This window comes from Heptranchias perlo, chromosome 7 (assembly GCF_035084215.1).
Source record: "Heptranchias perlo isolate sHepPer1 chromosome 7, sHepPer1.hap1, whole genome shotgun sequence".
Classification (NCBI taxonomy): Eukaryota; Metazoa; Chordata; class Chondrichthyes; order Hexanchiformes; family Hexanchidae; genus Heptranchias; species Heptranchias perlo.
In genome coordinates, this window is record NC_090331.1 from 72365846 (window position 1) to 72382375 (window position 16530).

The 16530-nt window shown below is 43.7% G+C and overlaps 2 protein-coding genes across 2 annotated transcripts; both read right to left on the reverse strand.

The window, feature by feature from the left end:
* Positions 1-850: 850 nt before the first annotated feature.
* Positions 851-6602, reverse strand: LOC137323859 (gamma-crystallin S-1-like). Its single transcript, XM_067987870.1, has 3 exons — positions 6579-6602; positions 2063-2305; positions 851-1126 (listed from the first exon to the last, which is right to left on the reverse strand). Exons 1-3 carry the CDS (start codon positions 6600-6602, stop codon positions 851-853), a joined length of 543 nt encoding a protein of 180 aa, XP_067843971.1.
* A 6213-nt stretch (positions 6603-12815) lies between these two features.
* On the reverse strand, positions 12816-15032 carry LOC137324025 (gamma-crystallin S-1-like; the record flags this gene model as incomplete). The annotated part of the gene is made up of 2 exons (XM_067988194.1): positions 12816-13091; positions 14775-15032. Coding segments are annotated over 2 exons (534 nt in total), but the record flags the coding sequence as incomplete, so codon positions are not given.
* Positions 15033-16530: the final 1498 nt, after the last annotated feature.

Consider the following 16530-nt stretch of genomic DNA (forward strand, 5'->3'; position numbering starts at 1 on the left):
CTGAGCGAACACTGCAATCTACTGTCGGAGACACTATTTTGAAGAAGAGCTGGGGAGTTTTTCCCGGTGTCCTGTCCAATATTCAACCCTTGGCCAAAATCACTAAAAACAGATGATCTGGTTATTGATCTAATTTCTGATAGTGAGAGCTTGTTGTGCACAAATTGGCTGCTGCATTTCCTCCATTACAACAGTGAATGTACTTCTATAGTGCTTAAATGGCTGTAAAGAGCTTTGGAACATCCTAAGGTTGTGAAAGGTGCTATATAAATACAAGTTCATTCTTTAAGTTGGGAATTCCCACTCAGCCCGGTAAGTGGTCGAGTGTCTTCTTTCCCCCCATCCATGGCCACTTGCGTGGAGAGGGCGGGGTTGCAGGGGGTGACGCTGTCGATTGGGAGTTCCCTCTTCTACAGACCATAAAGGACCTGGTATTAGGCCCAGTGAGATCTGGTATATCACCCTCATGAAAGGTGGAAATAGACCTCACCGGAAGAGGTGCAGGTTGGGGAAATGACTCCTCCTGGACCTGTACAAATGAGGTGATCTCCTATTGTCCACGCAAACCCCACACAGATCAATACTGGTTGGCACCGGTGGGCATGATCCTGGCGTTACTGGCAGGATCTCGGCCCAGGCATTTTCTGCACTTCTAATTACTCACTTTAATGATATTCATATAAGTGCAGTAAAATATTCTGCATGAGACCACCTGATGCCATCACTGTTTTGGACAATTTCAGTGAGGATTAAAAAATAAGTGAATTAAGCAAGATGACAGTGTAAAGTGGATATTTTATTATGTTGGCAAATGATTCAACAACATAAAGTCATGTTTTACAATGATAGACTAGAAATCCCTCATACGTCTGAAAGATCCGATAGTTGAGTTGTAACCACCCCAGTCACTGAATCTCCTGTATTCACCGGGTCTCATGAAGTACTGACGGCCTCTGTAGTTGGGATGTTCATAGAAGATCCAGTAACCGTCCATCACATGGCAGGAGTGAATGTCACGGGAGCGGAAACGATCGTAGACAGATGGACAGTCATCCATGAATTCCATCATCTGTCCTCCAAAGTCAGGCCTCTCGTAAATCTTCATTCTGTATGACCTTCCTCTGTACTGTAATATAAATACGATCATATTCCTGATGAAACTGCAAATATACATTTGGTATGTGTAGAAAAAGAGATACCTGGTAAGGAGGGAATATGACGGGGCCCAGATGATGTCATCAACAATGAGGGCAAAGCTGAGATAATTTATTAACATCGATTGAACAAGTTGATTATGTTTGAGCCTCGTTAACAGCAAGCAGCTCCTATGTAATTTTATACAGTGAAGCCGTGAACTCTCTGTAAGAGTACACGTGGTCTGATATTAGTGGTTGCACCCAGACAGGAGGTTTCTCAATAGCTGGAAAAATCTAAATTTACTTATTGATCGTATTGTGAGGAGATTTTTCTCTGTGTGTGGGAGCAGGTTTCTCTTTCTTTTAATCTATTAAACAATTACAGTAAAACTAATGGTGCAAGTACAAATATGCCTGTCAGCAAGTTGTACTCAGTCATGTCTTAGTCTAGCTGGAGATAAACTTATTACTTTCTACACAATGTGTCAATTTGGCTTTCAGTTCTGAATATTTGATTAATAACAAACAAATGTATCCAATTATATTTCCAAATATTTATGAGCTTTGCAACAGGCTACACGTCACATGACACATTGACCTTCCTTTCCAGTTCGCACAAGTATAGACTTAAAAATCAAGCCGTATAACTTCACCGCAGGTACAAAATTACAAGGGCTGGTACTAACTTTTGATAGTAGCAGAAAACAGGTGGCAGTGGATTGGAAAATCAGGCAGGATATATGACGGGCAGCCAATCCGCTTCCAGTCATTATGCCCCCACTGCCGAAAGTTAAAATCAGCCCCATGTAAACGGGTAATATGTCTTCACAGCCGACACAGACAAAATAAAATGTTCAGCACAATGGCCATTTTCCAGATATCACTCTGGGTAGAACAAAGAAACCACCAAAAGTTTGTTTACTTACGTATGGGTAGGTGCGACATGACCTGATGCTGTCATTGAATCCCATCCAGCGCTGGTAGTCAGGATATTCTCCCCTGCTCAGAACATACTGATATCCCATGTAATTGGGTCTCTCATACAGCACCCACCAGTCACTCTCAACACGGATGGAGTTGCAGCGGCTGAAGTAAGAGGACAGGTCAGCATAGTCAGTACTGCACTCGTAGTGCCGACCCTGGAAGTTCCTGTCCTCGTAAAAGATGATCTGTGGAAAGACATAAGCTTGTAATTAATAATTTCACAAACTATGAGATAATTAACGATGAATTCTAATACAATGTATAAAATCTAAGTTCTCCTTGCCTTTCCCATTTTGAGCTCACAGTTCGATTAGTAACTGACTGAATGTTTCACTGCTTCACACAGCTTGGTATTTATATGCTTGGCAGAAAGGCCTCTCTAGGCTGTACTTTTGTTACACTAATGATTCAGGATTGAAAATCAGCAAAAAAGCAACAAAACACATGTTGCATTCATTGTAGAAAAATACCTGAGTTACGGGTGATGCGTCATTGATTGTTTTCAGTTTGCTTTCACCTCATTTTAATTGTTATACCAGAAAGAGACCAGAATTAGAGACTATTTAACTTCCACCTTACAATTAAATATCTCAAACACAGCATTAAAGCTGGAAGTGTGTTGGAGTGCAGAAAGGAAATCATTGCAAGTACATGTCCAGCTATTTGTACCTGTTCTGATCAATGGAGATAGGTTAATACAAAGATTGAATTCCCTTGTCTTATCACTTTGCATTTGTGTAAGGATTTTGGACCTTTGATCAAACCCCATTTACTCTTTTGAACTAATTGACGATTCAACATAAAGAGTTAACCAGTCCCTTTAAGGATTTGGACATTCACTTGGATTCAGTCTCTCTTCTTCCGTTACAAGCTGGAGAATTTTTCTTTAAATTTAGTGTTTATTGCTTTATTTGTTTCAAATCACTTCAACCATTTACAAAACATTCTTCTTAATGTGATTACATCTTGAAAACACAAAGAGAAGGGCTTGGAGTTGGAAATTCCAAATCCAGCTGTTCTGTGTACATCAGTGTGTGAGATAGACAGGGTTAATTTCAGACAGGCTGCTCGCAAAAAGGAGAGAGCGAGACCTTGGAAGATCAGACAGAAAAGCTTGCCTGTCTCTCCCTTGTTTTTTCTCTTTACATATTTTATTGGGATCCATTGAAATTTAGTGCGATTGTCGCAGTGCTTTAGTCAAGTTTATAACATTTTTCAGTTTCTTAATTTCAGTTCGTTCCCCCGGTGATAGAAGGAAATCTAATGTATTCACAGAGAAAAGTAACAGTGTTAGGTGGCCAACCACAACCACCACGAAGATCCAATAAAGGCACCCAAAGGAAATCAGAAAGCAGACGAATTGGCTAAAAAAGAGGGGATGGGGGAATGGATTGAGAGAGAGTTGAAATATTTCCCCACAGTGGAAAATAATCAGCATGAGAAATTGCCCAACCCAATCAATTTGAAACAATTACAAAAAGAAGATCCTGAAATAAGGGCAGTCTTGGTGATGCTAGAAAAGAAAGAAAGTCCAAGGGGAGAATATGATACTCAACCCGAATTAAAGGTGAAAGATGAGATCCTGCTGTATGACCAAAAGTGGGTGATACCACAGAATGAGTGAAATGCTTTTCCTTACCAAGCCCAGGAAGCACCCACTACAGGACACCCCGGGGAACATTAGAGAGGCTCCAGCATGGAATGAAAAGCCAGGTGGAGCATTATTGTCAAAACTGTTTAATTTGTGTACAGCACAATCCGGATGCGAATACCAAGAAGGCACTGTTACACCACACCCGGCCGACAGCTGGCCCTTGGACCAATCTACAGATGTAATCAGTATATAGTGGTAGTCATAGACACAGTATCAAAGTGAGTGAAAAGCTTCCAACCGCCAATGCAACAGCACAGGCCCCTGCTAAAATACTGGTGAACCACATATTCACCAGATGGGGACTCCCAAAGTCCATCGACTCGAACCAAAGCAGTCATTTTATGGGCAGGGGATTGCAAACTGCTGGACAGCTGTAGTGAATCAAATCACGATTCCATATTTCACATAATCCACCCTCACCAGGCATAGTGGAGAGAATGAACCGAACATTAAAAACAACGTGAAAGAATTTGATTGAGCAATCCCACAAAACATGGGACCAATTGCTGCCCTTGGCATTAATGCCTATGAGATCCAGTGAGTCACATACCACCAAGGTTTCACCCCATGAGTTAATGACAGGGTGAGTGATGAGAACCCCTGGTTATTTGATGTAACAGGATATGTCTGAGCCTCAGTATCAGGCCTTGACTCAGGAGCGGAATATTAACGAATTACATGACCAGATGCGACAAACAATGGTCTTTGGAGCCGTTAATATTGGACAGTCCAAAAAGGCCAACAAAATCTATTTTGACACCAAAGTCAAAGCAGTAGAATGGGATGTGGGACAGACAGTGATGGTAAAAACACACCAATCAGCAGGGCCATTCGCGGCTCTCTTTTCTGGAACATATCCCATTGAGGATAAAGCTCGTCCATCTGTGTACAAAGAACAAGGGAAAAGGAAAATAGTTCCATGTTAACCAACTAAAAGAGTACAAGTGAATGTATATAATGTAATGAGCCCGATGGAGGAAGAGGTTACTCACCCCCCTCCTGTGCTGTGGGATGAGCAGGATGACAACATATTACACCCACCTGTGGGAGGACAGAGAGCCCCAGTCCAAGGCGACTGAGACAAAGGCCAGTCCGTCTGCCTGATAGGTACACTCCTCCACGGGAGGACAGACAAAAACAGTTACGATATGTAAATTGCAGAAGACATTTACACAAAACCAAATAAAGTCGATCACAAAAATTAATACGATATTAACAAAGAGCAGATATTACCCGTACGTTTTGTTTCATCCTAGGTCCTGACTTAAGACCAACATCGAGAAAGGTAAACGAATCATCATCAGGCATGTAATTGCTGTTTCTATGTTAATATTAGACGTGCAACAATCTCCCACCATCAACATCCGAGGGGGTCACCATTAACCAGAAACTTAATTGGACCAGCATACTTAAATACTGTGGCTACAAGAGCAGGTCAGAGGCTGGATATTTTGCGACAATGGACTCACCTCCTGACTCCCCAAAGCCTTTCCACCACCTGCAAGGCCCAAGTCAGGAGTGTGATGGAATACTCTCCACTTGCCTGGATGAGTGCAGCTCCAACAACACTCAAGAAGTTTGACACCATCCAGGACAAAGCAGCCCGCTTGATTGGCACCCCATCCACCACCCTAAACATTCACTCCCTTCACCGCCGACGCACTGTGGCTATAGTGTGTACCATCCACAGGATGCACTGCAGCAACTCACCAAGGCTTCTTTGACTGCACCTCCCAAACCCGCGACCTCTACCACCTAGAAGGACAAGGGCAGGAGGCACATGGGAACAACACCACCTGCACGTTCCTCACCAGGTCACACACCATCCCCACTTGGAAATATATCACCGTTCCTTCATTGTCGCTGGGTCAATATCCGCGGGCACCTTCACTCCTCCCCCCCCACCCCACCGCCCGCCCCCCCCCACCGCCCGCCCCCCCGCCACCGCCCGCCCCCCCCCCCACCACTCGACCCCCCCCCCCACCACTGCCACCCCCCCACCCTTTCAAAATTGAGCCCCTGATATATGAAACCCAATAGGATACAGTATCGATAGCCAAAATAAAAATAGCATGGAGCAAATAATGATAAGAGTAAATGACATAATGGACTCAAACACAAGAAAGTGGGATCTTTTGGGAAATTAAGGATCAAGGAAGAGGTTTAGTAAAATAAACAAACAGTATAACTTAGACCAGGTTGGGAATGTTTACTCTATGTTTCAATAATGAAATTGGGACAACTGGAGGCAAGGGCAAAATTATATTTAACAAGAATTATCCACAAAATGGATAATGGTGAAAGGAGAGCTGGAGGATCTTTTAAGTCCAAGATTTCTTGAGAATATTGCACACTGTAATTTTCTGACAAACTTGGTGAAGATGAAACGAGCTAATGCACTTATAGATTAAGAAAATACAAAAGCTAGTAGATCATGAGTGGTGTGAGACAGTACATAATGTTGGACAACACCCATGGGTTAGAATGTTTAGTATGGCTTTAATACGCAACGTTTACTAGTGTTTATGATGATAATCTGCTTATGTGTAATGGGATGTTTAATCTGCAACCGTGGCAAAGCAATATTCTTTCTGCGTATGTCACGGCAAACCCGTCCTACACAGGAACATGACCCAATGATAAAGGAAACTTACCAATCACGGACAATGCTCAAAGTGTGTGAAAGTGGATTGGTCAAAAGATTAGTCAGATCCACTTGAGGAGGGACTGTAAGGATTTTGGACATTGGGTCAAACCCCATTTACTCTTTTGAACGACTGGATGATTCAACATAATGGGTTAACCTGTCCCTTTAAGGATTTGGACATTCACTTCGATCGTACATTTACATTACATTTGACAGCAAGGGATAACTTGCCCTGGACATTACAGTATAAATGCACAATTGCCAAACAGCAAAGTGCAGACTGTTTAAACTGGACAGTTGAACATAGATTTAACACTGCAGATGCAATACAGTACAGTAACTTTAAGCAGGCTGTGACTTTTAATAATAACTGATAACGAGAAGCTTCCAGAAGGTTTTCAACATCAATAACAACTGCGAAGGACAAAGAACTGATCGGACGCCTGGCTTTGTGTAGAGGGGAGGATATAAGGGGTCCAACCAGCCATCCATCTTAATGCTATGGATAAATTGGGCCGTCTCGTAACTTGGTTCACACCCATTTGCTCAGAAGCATAAAAAGATAAGACATCGTAGCAGTCAAAACAACAGACAACAGACAACATCAGAGAAGCTGGAAGAAGCTTCAAGAGTTAACGACTGCAGCATGGGTTCCTCCAACAAGACTTTGCTTCCGAACTTTGACAAAAAGAATTTGGGCCCGATTTTAGCACCCGCTACCGGGTGCGTTCTCGGCGGGGGGGCCCCGAAAATCCCGAAATCCAGGTGAGGAACCGGATCGCGCCTCGATCCCGCCCACTTCCGGGTTCCCCGATGACGCGCCGGCGTGCGCGCGCAGCTCCCGCTGGTGGGAATCCCGCAGGCAATTAAAGCCAGCGGGATGCCACTTGAGTGTATTTACTTTGCTTGTTCAGGTCATTAACTGACCTGATTAAGGGACTGTGTGTGATTTTGGATAAACATGGGACTGTTTCCCACACTGGGGGAAACAATCTGAGTTGAAATGGACGTGTTGCAGCTGTCAGCCTGTGGCAGCTGCAAAGGTCCATTTGACAGGTGGTGGGGGGAGACCCTCAGCCATTGCAGGAGGCCGCTCTGTCACTTGGGACAAAGTTTGGCCTCCACCACCCTCCTCCTGATGGTCGAAGTCACCAACCTGCACACTCACCCCGGGGTCCGGAGACATGTACCTACCTTGCGGACACCCTCAGATGTACATCTTGCGGATGGGGGACGCCGTAGCTGCAGTCATGACCTCCTCGGAGGGCGAACAGCATCACCAGCCTCACCAGCCTCGCCATCCACGCCGTCCACCTCTGACACGTGGAGCTCCACAACAGAGTGCTGTGACACATCCACCTGTACAGCAGGAGGGAGGGCTACCGCAGAGAGAGATGCGTCGCAGAGGGCACTACCCTCGCCACACGTTCCACAGACCGAGGCTCAGCCTCCTGGACCTCTCTGAGCAGCAGTGCACACGGAGGCTCAGAGTCAGTCGACATGTAGCCGTGGACATCTGCAGCCTCTTTCATGCCGAGCTGCTCCTGGCTGGCACATGCACCATCTTCCTACCTGTCGCTGTCAAAGTCACCACTGCCCTCCCAAGCTTCTGCTCCACAGCCTTCCAGGGTGCAACCGGGGACATCCCCGATGTCTCTCAGTCGTCTGCGCAGAATAGCCCTGCAAATACACCTACACCCACTCTGCAGTGACACACTGGGTGGCATCAGTGGTGGGTCCTCATAGGGATACCCAGGAGCGGGCATTATTGCACAAACCGGACAGGATTCGCGAAGACATGGCAGTAGTGGTGCCAATATAATGTGTGATGTGAGTTGTTCTTTAATTCAATAGAAGTAAGAACCATGACAAACCCTCAAACACCCTTGTGCATCCCCTTCATGCTCACGACACGTTTGCCTTGCGCTGCCTACTGCACATATGTGATGCATGCCCTGTGGCTGCAGCACAGGTAGTGATAGGTTGAGTGAGGCTGGCCGTGAAAGAGATGCACGAGAGGGTGAGTATGAGATAGAGCCATGAGATTGTATGAGGATTGGGTTGAGTGGTAGTGGCGGGATGAGTACTGGCGAGGTGAGTAGGTGCAGGTAAGATGAGGATGAGGTTTGAGTGGGTATGAGGGGTGATGTGACAGAGTAGTGTTGGCGGTGCCGAAGGAGATGTGGGGTGGGGGCAATGTTGTGGCAGACAGAGTGTAGGGGAAAGACTACGTGTTCTCACTGTGGCTGACCTACTGAGGTCATTGGAGCGCCTCCTGCACTGTATGCAGGTGGGCGATATGTTGGTGGCGCTGGTGACCTCCTCTGCCACCTCGAGCCAGGACTTCTTCGTGGCAGAGGCAGGCCGCTTCCTCCCGCCTGCCGGGTGGAAGATCTCTGTCCTCCCCCTCCTCCTCACCCCATCTGGGGTGAGGCATCATTAAACTGGGAGCAGCCTTCCCACTGGGCTGCTCCATTCTGTAATTTTTGCTGTTTGTGGCAGCATCTGTCAGTGGAGGACTGCCCCTTTAAATAGAGCGCCTCCAGCTGACAGATCTTACTGCGCATGCGCAGCCCGCCCGACGCGCAGATCAGCAGCGGGGAACCCGGAGGAGCAGGTAAGTGAATCCAATTAGTGTGTTGCCTGCTACAATCGCGCGGGCAACCCACTAATTTAAGCGGGCGCCTTTTCAACGCGCCCGCTGGCCCACCCACCGAAAACCCGCACCCCTGGTAAAATCGGGCCTTTTGTCTCTAAGCTTTGATGAAAAGACAAAAATTGATGAGACGAACTTCAACACATCACCTGTTCCCACAGTAATCAATTCCCTGCTTTAAGACCTGAACGACTGCTTTGACCGAGATGACTGCTTTCATGGATAAGGTTGCATCAGTTCCTTGCTCGCTTTGTTTTGAGCCTCCTCATGTGCTCTTTTAATCATTAAGTAAGGAACGTCGCGAACCCCCACTTGCATTATCGGGTAGAGTAATCCTTCTATTAATTGAGTGACTTCATGCTGGCCATGTGCTCTTTTTAAATTACAAAATAAAGAATCACTGTGAGTCACAAAACTAACACATCAGGTGGCTTTCTTTGCCTGTGCTATCGTCCAGATCCATGAATCTCTGGGAAAGACTATAAATTCCCTTCACTTGTCACAATTTTACAACCAATTTTACCGTCTGTCCAGATTGCCCTGCACCTGATCAACCTGCTTTTGATTGTTTTCAATCCCCACAATGGTGTCATTCGAAAATTCAGGCAGTTTTGCCTCTATTCCCACTTCCAAATCATTGATATATAATGTGAATAGCAAAGGTCCCAGCACAGATCCCTGGGGCACCCTCAATCATTTCCCATCATTCTGACCCAGCTCCATGCACAATAACTCGCTGTCTCAATTGATGCAGTCAGTTGCCGAACCAATTCAATAACTGCTCATCTAATCTATGCTTTGCTGTCTTTTGGACCAAACTACAATGTGACACTGAATCAAAAGCCTCACTGTAGTCTGTACAAACAATATTCATGGAGTTTCTTTCATCCATAACCTCCAATACCACCTCAAAGAATTCCAACAGGCTTCCCTCCATAAAGTTGTGCTAATTTATCTTGGTGGCTGCATATGCCTTTGGCGTTAAATGATGCCCTTCGTTAAGATAACATCTGAACATTTTCCCAACAACAGACGTCAGGCTCATCAGCCTATAATTTCCAGAACTGTCCTTTTGCCCTTTTTTTAAAGACAATTGTTGTGTCCCTTTCTCTCCAGTCCTTTGGTACAACTCCTGATCTTAAAGACCTCCACGAAAACATAACCAATTTTCTCGGCCTTTTGCTTAGGTACCCTAGTGTGCTGGCTCTGGTGTCTTACCCTCTTTCAGTGCCTACAATATTTCAGTCACTTCCTTTTCAGTAGCAACCTGTAATCCTTGCTTTGATCAATGTATTTTAACAATGCTAACAATACCAAAAACTGGTATTTTTGAATTTACTTTTGTTTTATAATTGGTGATACACGTACACTTAAGCAAAAGGCCGAGAAAATTGGTTATGTTTTGGTGGAGGTCTTTAAGATCAGGAGTTGTACCAAAAGATTGGAGAGAAAGGAACACAACAATTGTCTTTAAAAAAAGGGCAAAAGGACGGTCCTGGAAATTATAGGCTGGTGAGCCTGACGTCTGACGTCGGGAAAATGTTCAGATGTTATCTTAACGAAGGGCATCATTTAACGCCAAAGGCATATGAAGCCACCAAGATAAATTAGCACAACTTTATGGAGGGAAGGATGTTGGAATTCTTTGAGGTGGTATTGGAGGTTATGGATGAAAGAAACTCCATGAATATTGTTTGTACAGACTACAGTGAGGCTTTTGATTCAGTGCCACATTGTGAGGAATCAGAAAACCAGTAGCTGCTTGTTGTTTTGACCAAAGCTACAGTGCAAAAGTCCTTCAATCAGTATATGTGTAACAGATATAATTACCATGCAGAACTTTCAGATTGGAATTATAAGCAAATTTGTACACACAATCTTGCTGAGAAAGGTGTTCTCTGCGATATAGAAGGTAAATGTATCTTGTTTGCATGTACCATAGATAAATGGACACTTTACTCACTCTTCAATTCATCTCACAGACATCACCGATGAAAGGCTCAACAGGCAGTAAAGCCATGGTTTTAAATGTCTGAAACCAAGCAAAATAAATCTTTTGATCTGAGGATGAGGAGGTTGATTTGCTGCAGACTTGTACAGGAGTGGAGCGAATCACCTGAATATCATCACTTTAACGGCACTGAGAGTCCGTCAGAAGGAATGTAACTTTGAAATAGTTTACAGCATAGTCACTTGATTTCTCGGACATGAGCTTGACTCCAGCTCAACCCACTGAGGCAACCTGTGATCATTTGAACTGATTCAGAAGCCAAAGGATGGCCGTTGGAAAAAAGATCTCAGATTGGTTGCAGTTGTCTGTGCGGCTGTGAGGGTGGGGTTAGGGCACGTTGTTAGGGCAGAAGATTGAGAGCTTCATCCTGCATTTGACCTTTGTTGTGTTGGCCCATGAAAGCTTGATGTTTATGGTGATCAAAACAAGTTCCATTCCTTAACACTTATCTGAGGAGATTAGAAACAGTTATTTCTATTTGATGAGAAAATTTCTGATAAATCATTGTATGAATTTTCAATATTCACATAACTTTTTTTTATCATTGATTGGTACTGATATTACCAGCAGGAATAGATATTTTTTCTGAGGTTGCGTTCCAACAGCACTGATTGAGTTATTTTTGCCATGTGATATGTTTCACAATGTGTTCCTTTTAATGAATCACATTCTCTTGGAGCTGTGGATGTCAGGGAAATTGAACTAAATCATAAAACGCTTTCTGCCTAAAATGTGCCTGACCTTTATTTCAGATTTCTTTGGCAAACTGAAATGCTAAAGAATTGACCACCTGTGATTCCTCTATGGGCCAAGCAGTCCTCATTCATAGTGACGCACATTTTCAATCTTTGTTCCTTGAAGTCACTACATTAAATTGTCAATGTTATTGATTGAGTTTACAGGGCCGAATTCCTTCAGATTGAATTCCTGGGAATCCAGCAGAAAGGTTGAGATAAAGGTCGGGTACCGGATAGGCCAAGTCGGGATCTTAGTGTTAGCCGTGGCTCAGTTGTCGCACTCTCACCTCTGAGTTAGAAGGATGTGAGCTTAAGTCCCAGTCCAGAGACTGGAGCGCAAAATCTAGGCTGATACTTCAATGCAGTACTGAGGGAACACTGCAATCTACTGTCGGAGACACTATTTTGAAGAAGAGCTGGGGAGTTCTCCCCGGTGTCCTGTCCAATATTTATCCCTCGACCAAAATCATTAAAAACAGATGATCTGGTTATTGATCGCATTTCTGTTTGAGAGAGCTTGTTGTGCACAAATTGGCTGCCGCGTTTCATACATTACAACAGTGACTACATTTCAAAAGTGCTTGATTAGCTGTAAAGAGGTTTGGCACATCCTGAGGTTGTGAAAGGTAGAAATAGATAGAGATGCAGTTTAGAGAAATGACATGTCCAGATTATCTACAAATGAGGTGATCTCCTATTGGTCATGCAAGCTCCACCAAGATCAGCACTGGATGGCACCAATGGGCACGATTCTGGCATTACTGGCAGGATAACGGCCCATGCATTTTCTGCATGGCTAATTACTCACTTTAATGATATTCATATAGCTGCAGTAAAATATTCTGCATGTGACCACCTGATACCATCACTGTTTTGAACAATTGAGGATCAGAAATTAAGTGATTTAAGCAAGATGACAGTGTAATAGTGGATATTTTATTATGTTGGCAAATAATTCAACAACATAAAGTCATGCTTTACAATGACAGACTAGAAGTCCCTCATGCGCCTGAAAGATCCGACAGTTCCGCAAGAGCTGCCCCAGTCACTGAATCTCTTGTATTCACCGGGTCTCATGAAGTACTGGCGGCCTCTGTAGTTGGGATGTTCATAGAAGATCCAGTAACCGTCCATCACATGGCAGGAGTGAATGTCACGGTAGCGGAAACGATCATAGACAGATGGACAGTCATCCATGAATTCCATCATCTGTCCTCCAAAGTCAGGCCTCTCGTAAATCCTCATTCTGTAGGAATCTCCTTGGTACTGTAATATAAATACGATCATATTCCTGATGAAAATGCAAATATACATTTGGTATATGTAGAAAAAGAGATACCTGGTAAGGAGGGAATATGACGGGGCCCAGATGATGTCATCAACAATGAGAGCAAAGCTGAGATAATTTAGTTCAGAGAGGGTTCATTTGACTGATTCCTGGGTTGAGGGGGTTATCGTATGAGGAAATGTTGGACAAGTTGGGCCTTTATACACTGGAGTTTAGAGGAATGAGAGGTGATCTTATTGAAACATATAAGATCCTGAAGGTACGAGAAGGTGTAGACGCTGAAAGGATATTTCCCCTTTTGGGAGAGACTAAAACTAGGGGCCACAGTTTAAAAATAAGGGGTCTCCCATTTAATACTGAGTCTGTGGAACTCCCTTCCCCAGAGAGCGGTGGAGGCAGGGTCATTGAATATTTTTAAGGCTGAGTTAGTTAGGTTCCTGATTAACAAGGGAGTCAAAGCTTATAGTAGGTAGATGGGAAAGTCGGGTTGAGACCGCAATCAGATCAGCTATCATCTTATCAAATGGCAGAGCAGGCTCGAGGGGCCGAATGGCCTACTCCTGCTCTTAATTCGTATGTTCGTATGGTTGAAGGATTAGAGGGGAGCTAAGGAAAAATTTTTTCACTCAGAGGGTGGTGGGGGTCTGGAACTCACAGCCTAAAAGGGTGGAAGTAGCAGAAACCCTCAACTCATTTAAAAAGTACTTGGATGTGCACCTCAAGTGCCTTGACCTACAAGGCTACGGACCAATTGCTGGAAAGTGGGATTAGGCTGGGTGGCTCATTTTAGGCCAGCGTGGACACGATGGGATGAATGGCCTCCTTTGTGTGTCGTAAATTTTCTATGATTCTATGATTTCTATGATTTATTAACATCGATTGAACAAGTTGATTATGTTTGAGCCTCGTTAACAGCAAGCAGCTCCTATGTAATTTTATACAGTGAAGCAGTGAACTCTCTGTAAGAGTACACGTGGTCTGATATTAATGGTTGCACCCAGACAGGAGGTTTCTCAATAGCTGGAAAAATCTAAATTTACTTATTGATCGTATTGTGAGGAGATTTTTCGCTGTGTGTGGGAGCAGGTTTCTCTTTCTTTTAATCTATTAAACAATTACAGTAAAACTAATGGTGCAAGTACAAATATGCCTGTCAGCAAGTTGTACTCAGTCATGTCTTAGTCTAGCTGGAGATAAACTTATTACTTTCTACACAGTCAATGCGTCAATTTGGCTTTCAGTTCTGAATATTTGATTAATAACAAACACATGTATCCAATTATATTTCCAAATATTTATGAGCTTTGCAACAGGCTACACGTCACATGACACATTGACCTTCCTTTCCAGTTCGCACAAGTATAGACTTAAAAACCAAGCCGTATTACTTCACCGCAGGTACAAAATTACAAGGGCTGGTACTAACTTTTGATAGTAGCAGAAAACAGGTGGCAGTGGATTGGAAAATCAGGCAGGATATATGACGGGCAGCCAATCTGCTTCCAGTCGTTATGCCCCCACTGCCGAAAGTTAAAATCAGCCCCATGTAAACGGGTAATATGTCTTCACAGCCGACACAGACAAACTAAAATGCTCAGCACAGTGGCCATTTTCTAGATGTCACTCTGGGTAGAACAAAGAAACCACCAAAAGTAACTTACATGTGGGTAGGTGCGACATGACCCGATGTTGTCATTGTATCCCATCCAGCGCTGGTAGTCAGGATATTCTCCCCTGCTCAGAACATACTGATATCCCATGTAATTGGGTTTCTCATACACCACCCACCAGTCACTCTCAACACGGATGGAGTTACAACGGCTGAAGTAAGAGGACAGGTCAGCACAGTCAGTACTGCACTCGTGGTGCCGACCCTGGAAGTTCCTGTCCTCGTAAAAGATGATCTGTGAAAAGATATTATTTTGCAAATTAATAATTTTTCAAACTAGGAACTATTTACGGAAGAATTTTAATATAAAGTCCAAACTCTGAGTTGTCCTTGCCTTTCCCATTTTGAGCTCACAGTTAGCTTAGCTTGGTAACTGACTGAACGTTTCACCATTTCACACAGCTTGTTATTTATATGCTGGGCCGAAAGGCCTCTCTAGGCTGTACTTTTGTTATTCTAATGATTGCAAAGGTTTGAAATCAGCACAAAAGCATTAAAACACATGACATCTACACTCATTGCAAAAATGCTCTTAAAAGAAACCTATTATTGATTGCCTTTTGCCCTCGTGTCATTTTAATTGTTGTGCAAATAAAGGCAACAATGGGCTGTCTGTTTCAATGTCTGTATAAAGTAGTTAAATTTGAATTCGATGTTGTTTTGATCTAGAATGCACTGCCTGAAAGGATGGTAGAAGCAGATTCAATAGGAACTTTCGAAAGAGAATTGGATATTTACCTGAAAAGGAAAAATTTGCAGGGCTGCGGGGAACAGCGGAGGAGTGGGACTAATTGGATAGCTCTTTCAAAGAACCTGCACAAGCATGATGGGCTGAATGGCCTCCTTCTCTGTTGTGAGATTCTATGCTTAAAGATGTCACCTCTGGTTACAGAATTTGTGATTGTGTCAAAAATATATTAGATTTCAGTTGATCTGCCTATTTTCTCACCACAGATTTTTTTCAGAACCCTCAAAAGGATGCAGCTCCGCTCCCCCAGTGCGTACATGCCATTAATTACTGAGAGGCCACTGTCCTATTTTCTGCAAACTGTCTTACTATTGTGCTCCCCATACTCTGGTTCCACTGCAGTTCTGGAACAGTTCTGATTCCAAATTCATCCAGGTGTGTTCCCAATTGTTCAGTGTAATACCCTAGGTCAACGCCCAACTGGTCAAGATGAAGCAAAACATATCCAGAACAAGTTGCTTTAATTACGGCCCTGTACATACTTGGTTGATGCATAACTATAAGTGTGTTTAGATTCCAGATCGTGCTCCTAAGTTTGTAAGCCTTCACCACAGCACGTATCTATTTATTGACATTATTACAGCAGTGTTGAGGGTGGTGTTTGTTAACACTGATTACAGTCCATACTCAGTCAGAGTCTCTTTCTTAAATACCACCTTTGTTTTTGCTTTAGATTTCAGGTTAGCTGAAAGTATATTAGAACGGGTAAGAGAGCAAAGAAAGACAGTTTGCAGAAAACAGGACAGTGGGCTCTCAGTAATTATTAGCATGTACGCACTGGGGGATGGAGCTGCATCCTTTTGAGGGTTCTGAAAAAATATCTGTGATGAGAAAAGAGGCTCTCGGATGACCCTATTCAAGAGATGCAGATCAACTGAAATCTAATATATTTTTAACACAATCAAAAATTCTGCAACCAGAGGTGACATCCTTAAGCATAGAATCTCAGAACAGAGAAGGAGGCCATTCAGCCCATCATGCTTGTGCCGGCTCTTTGAAA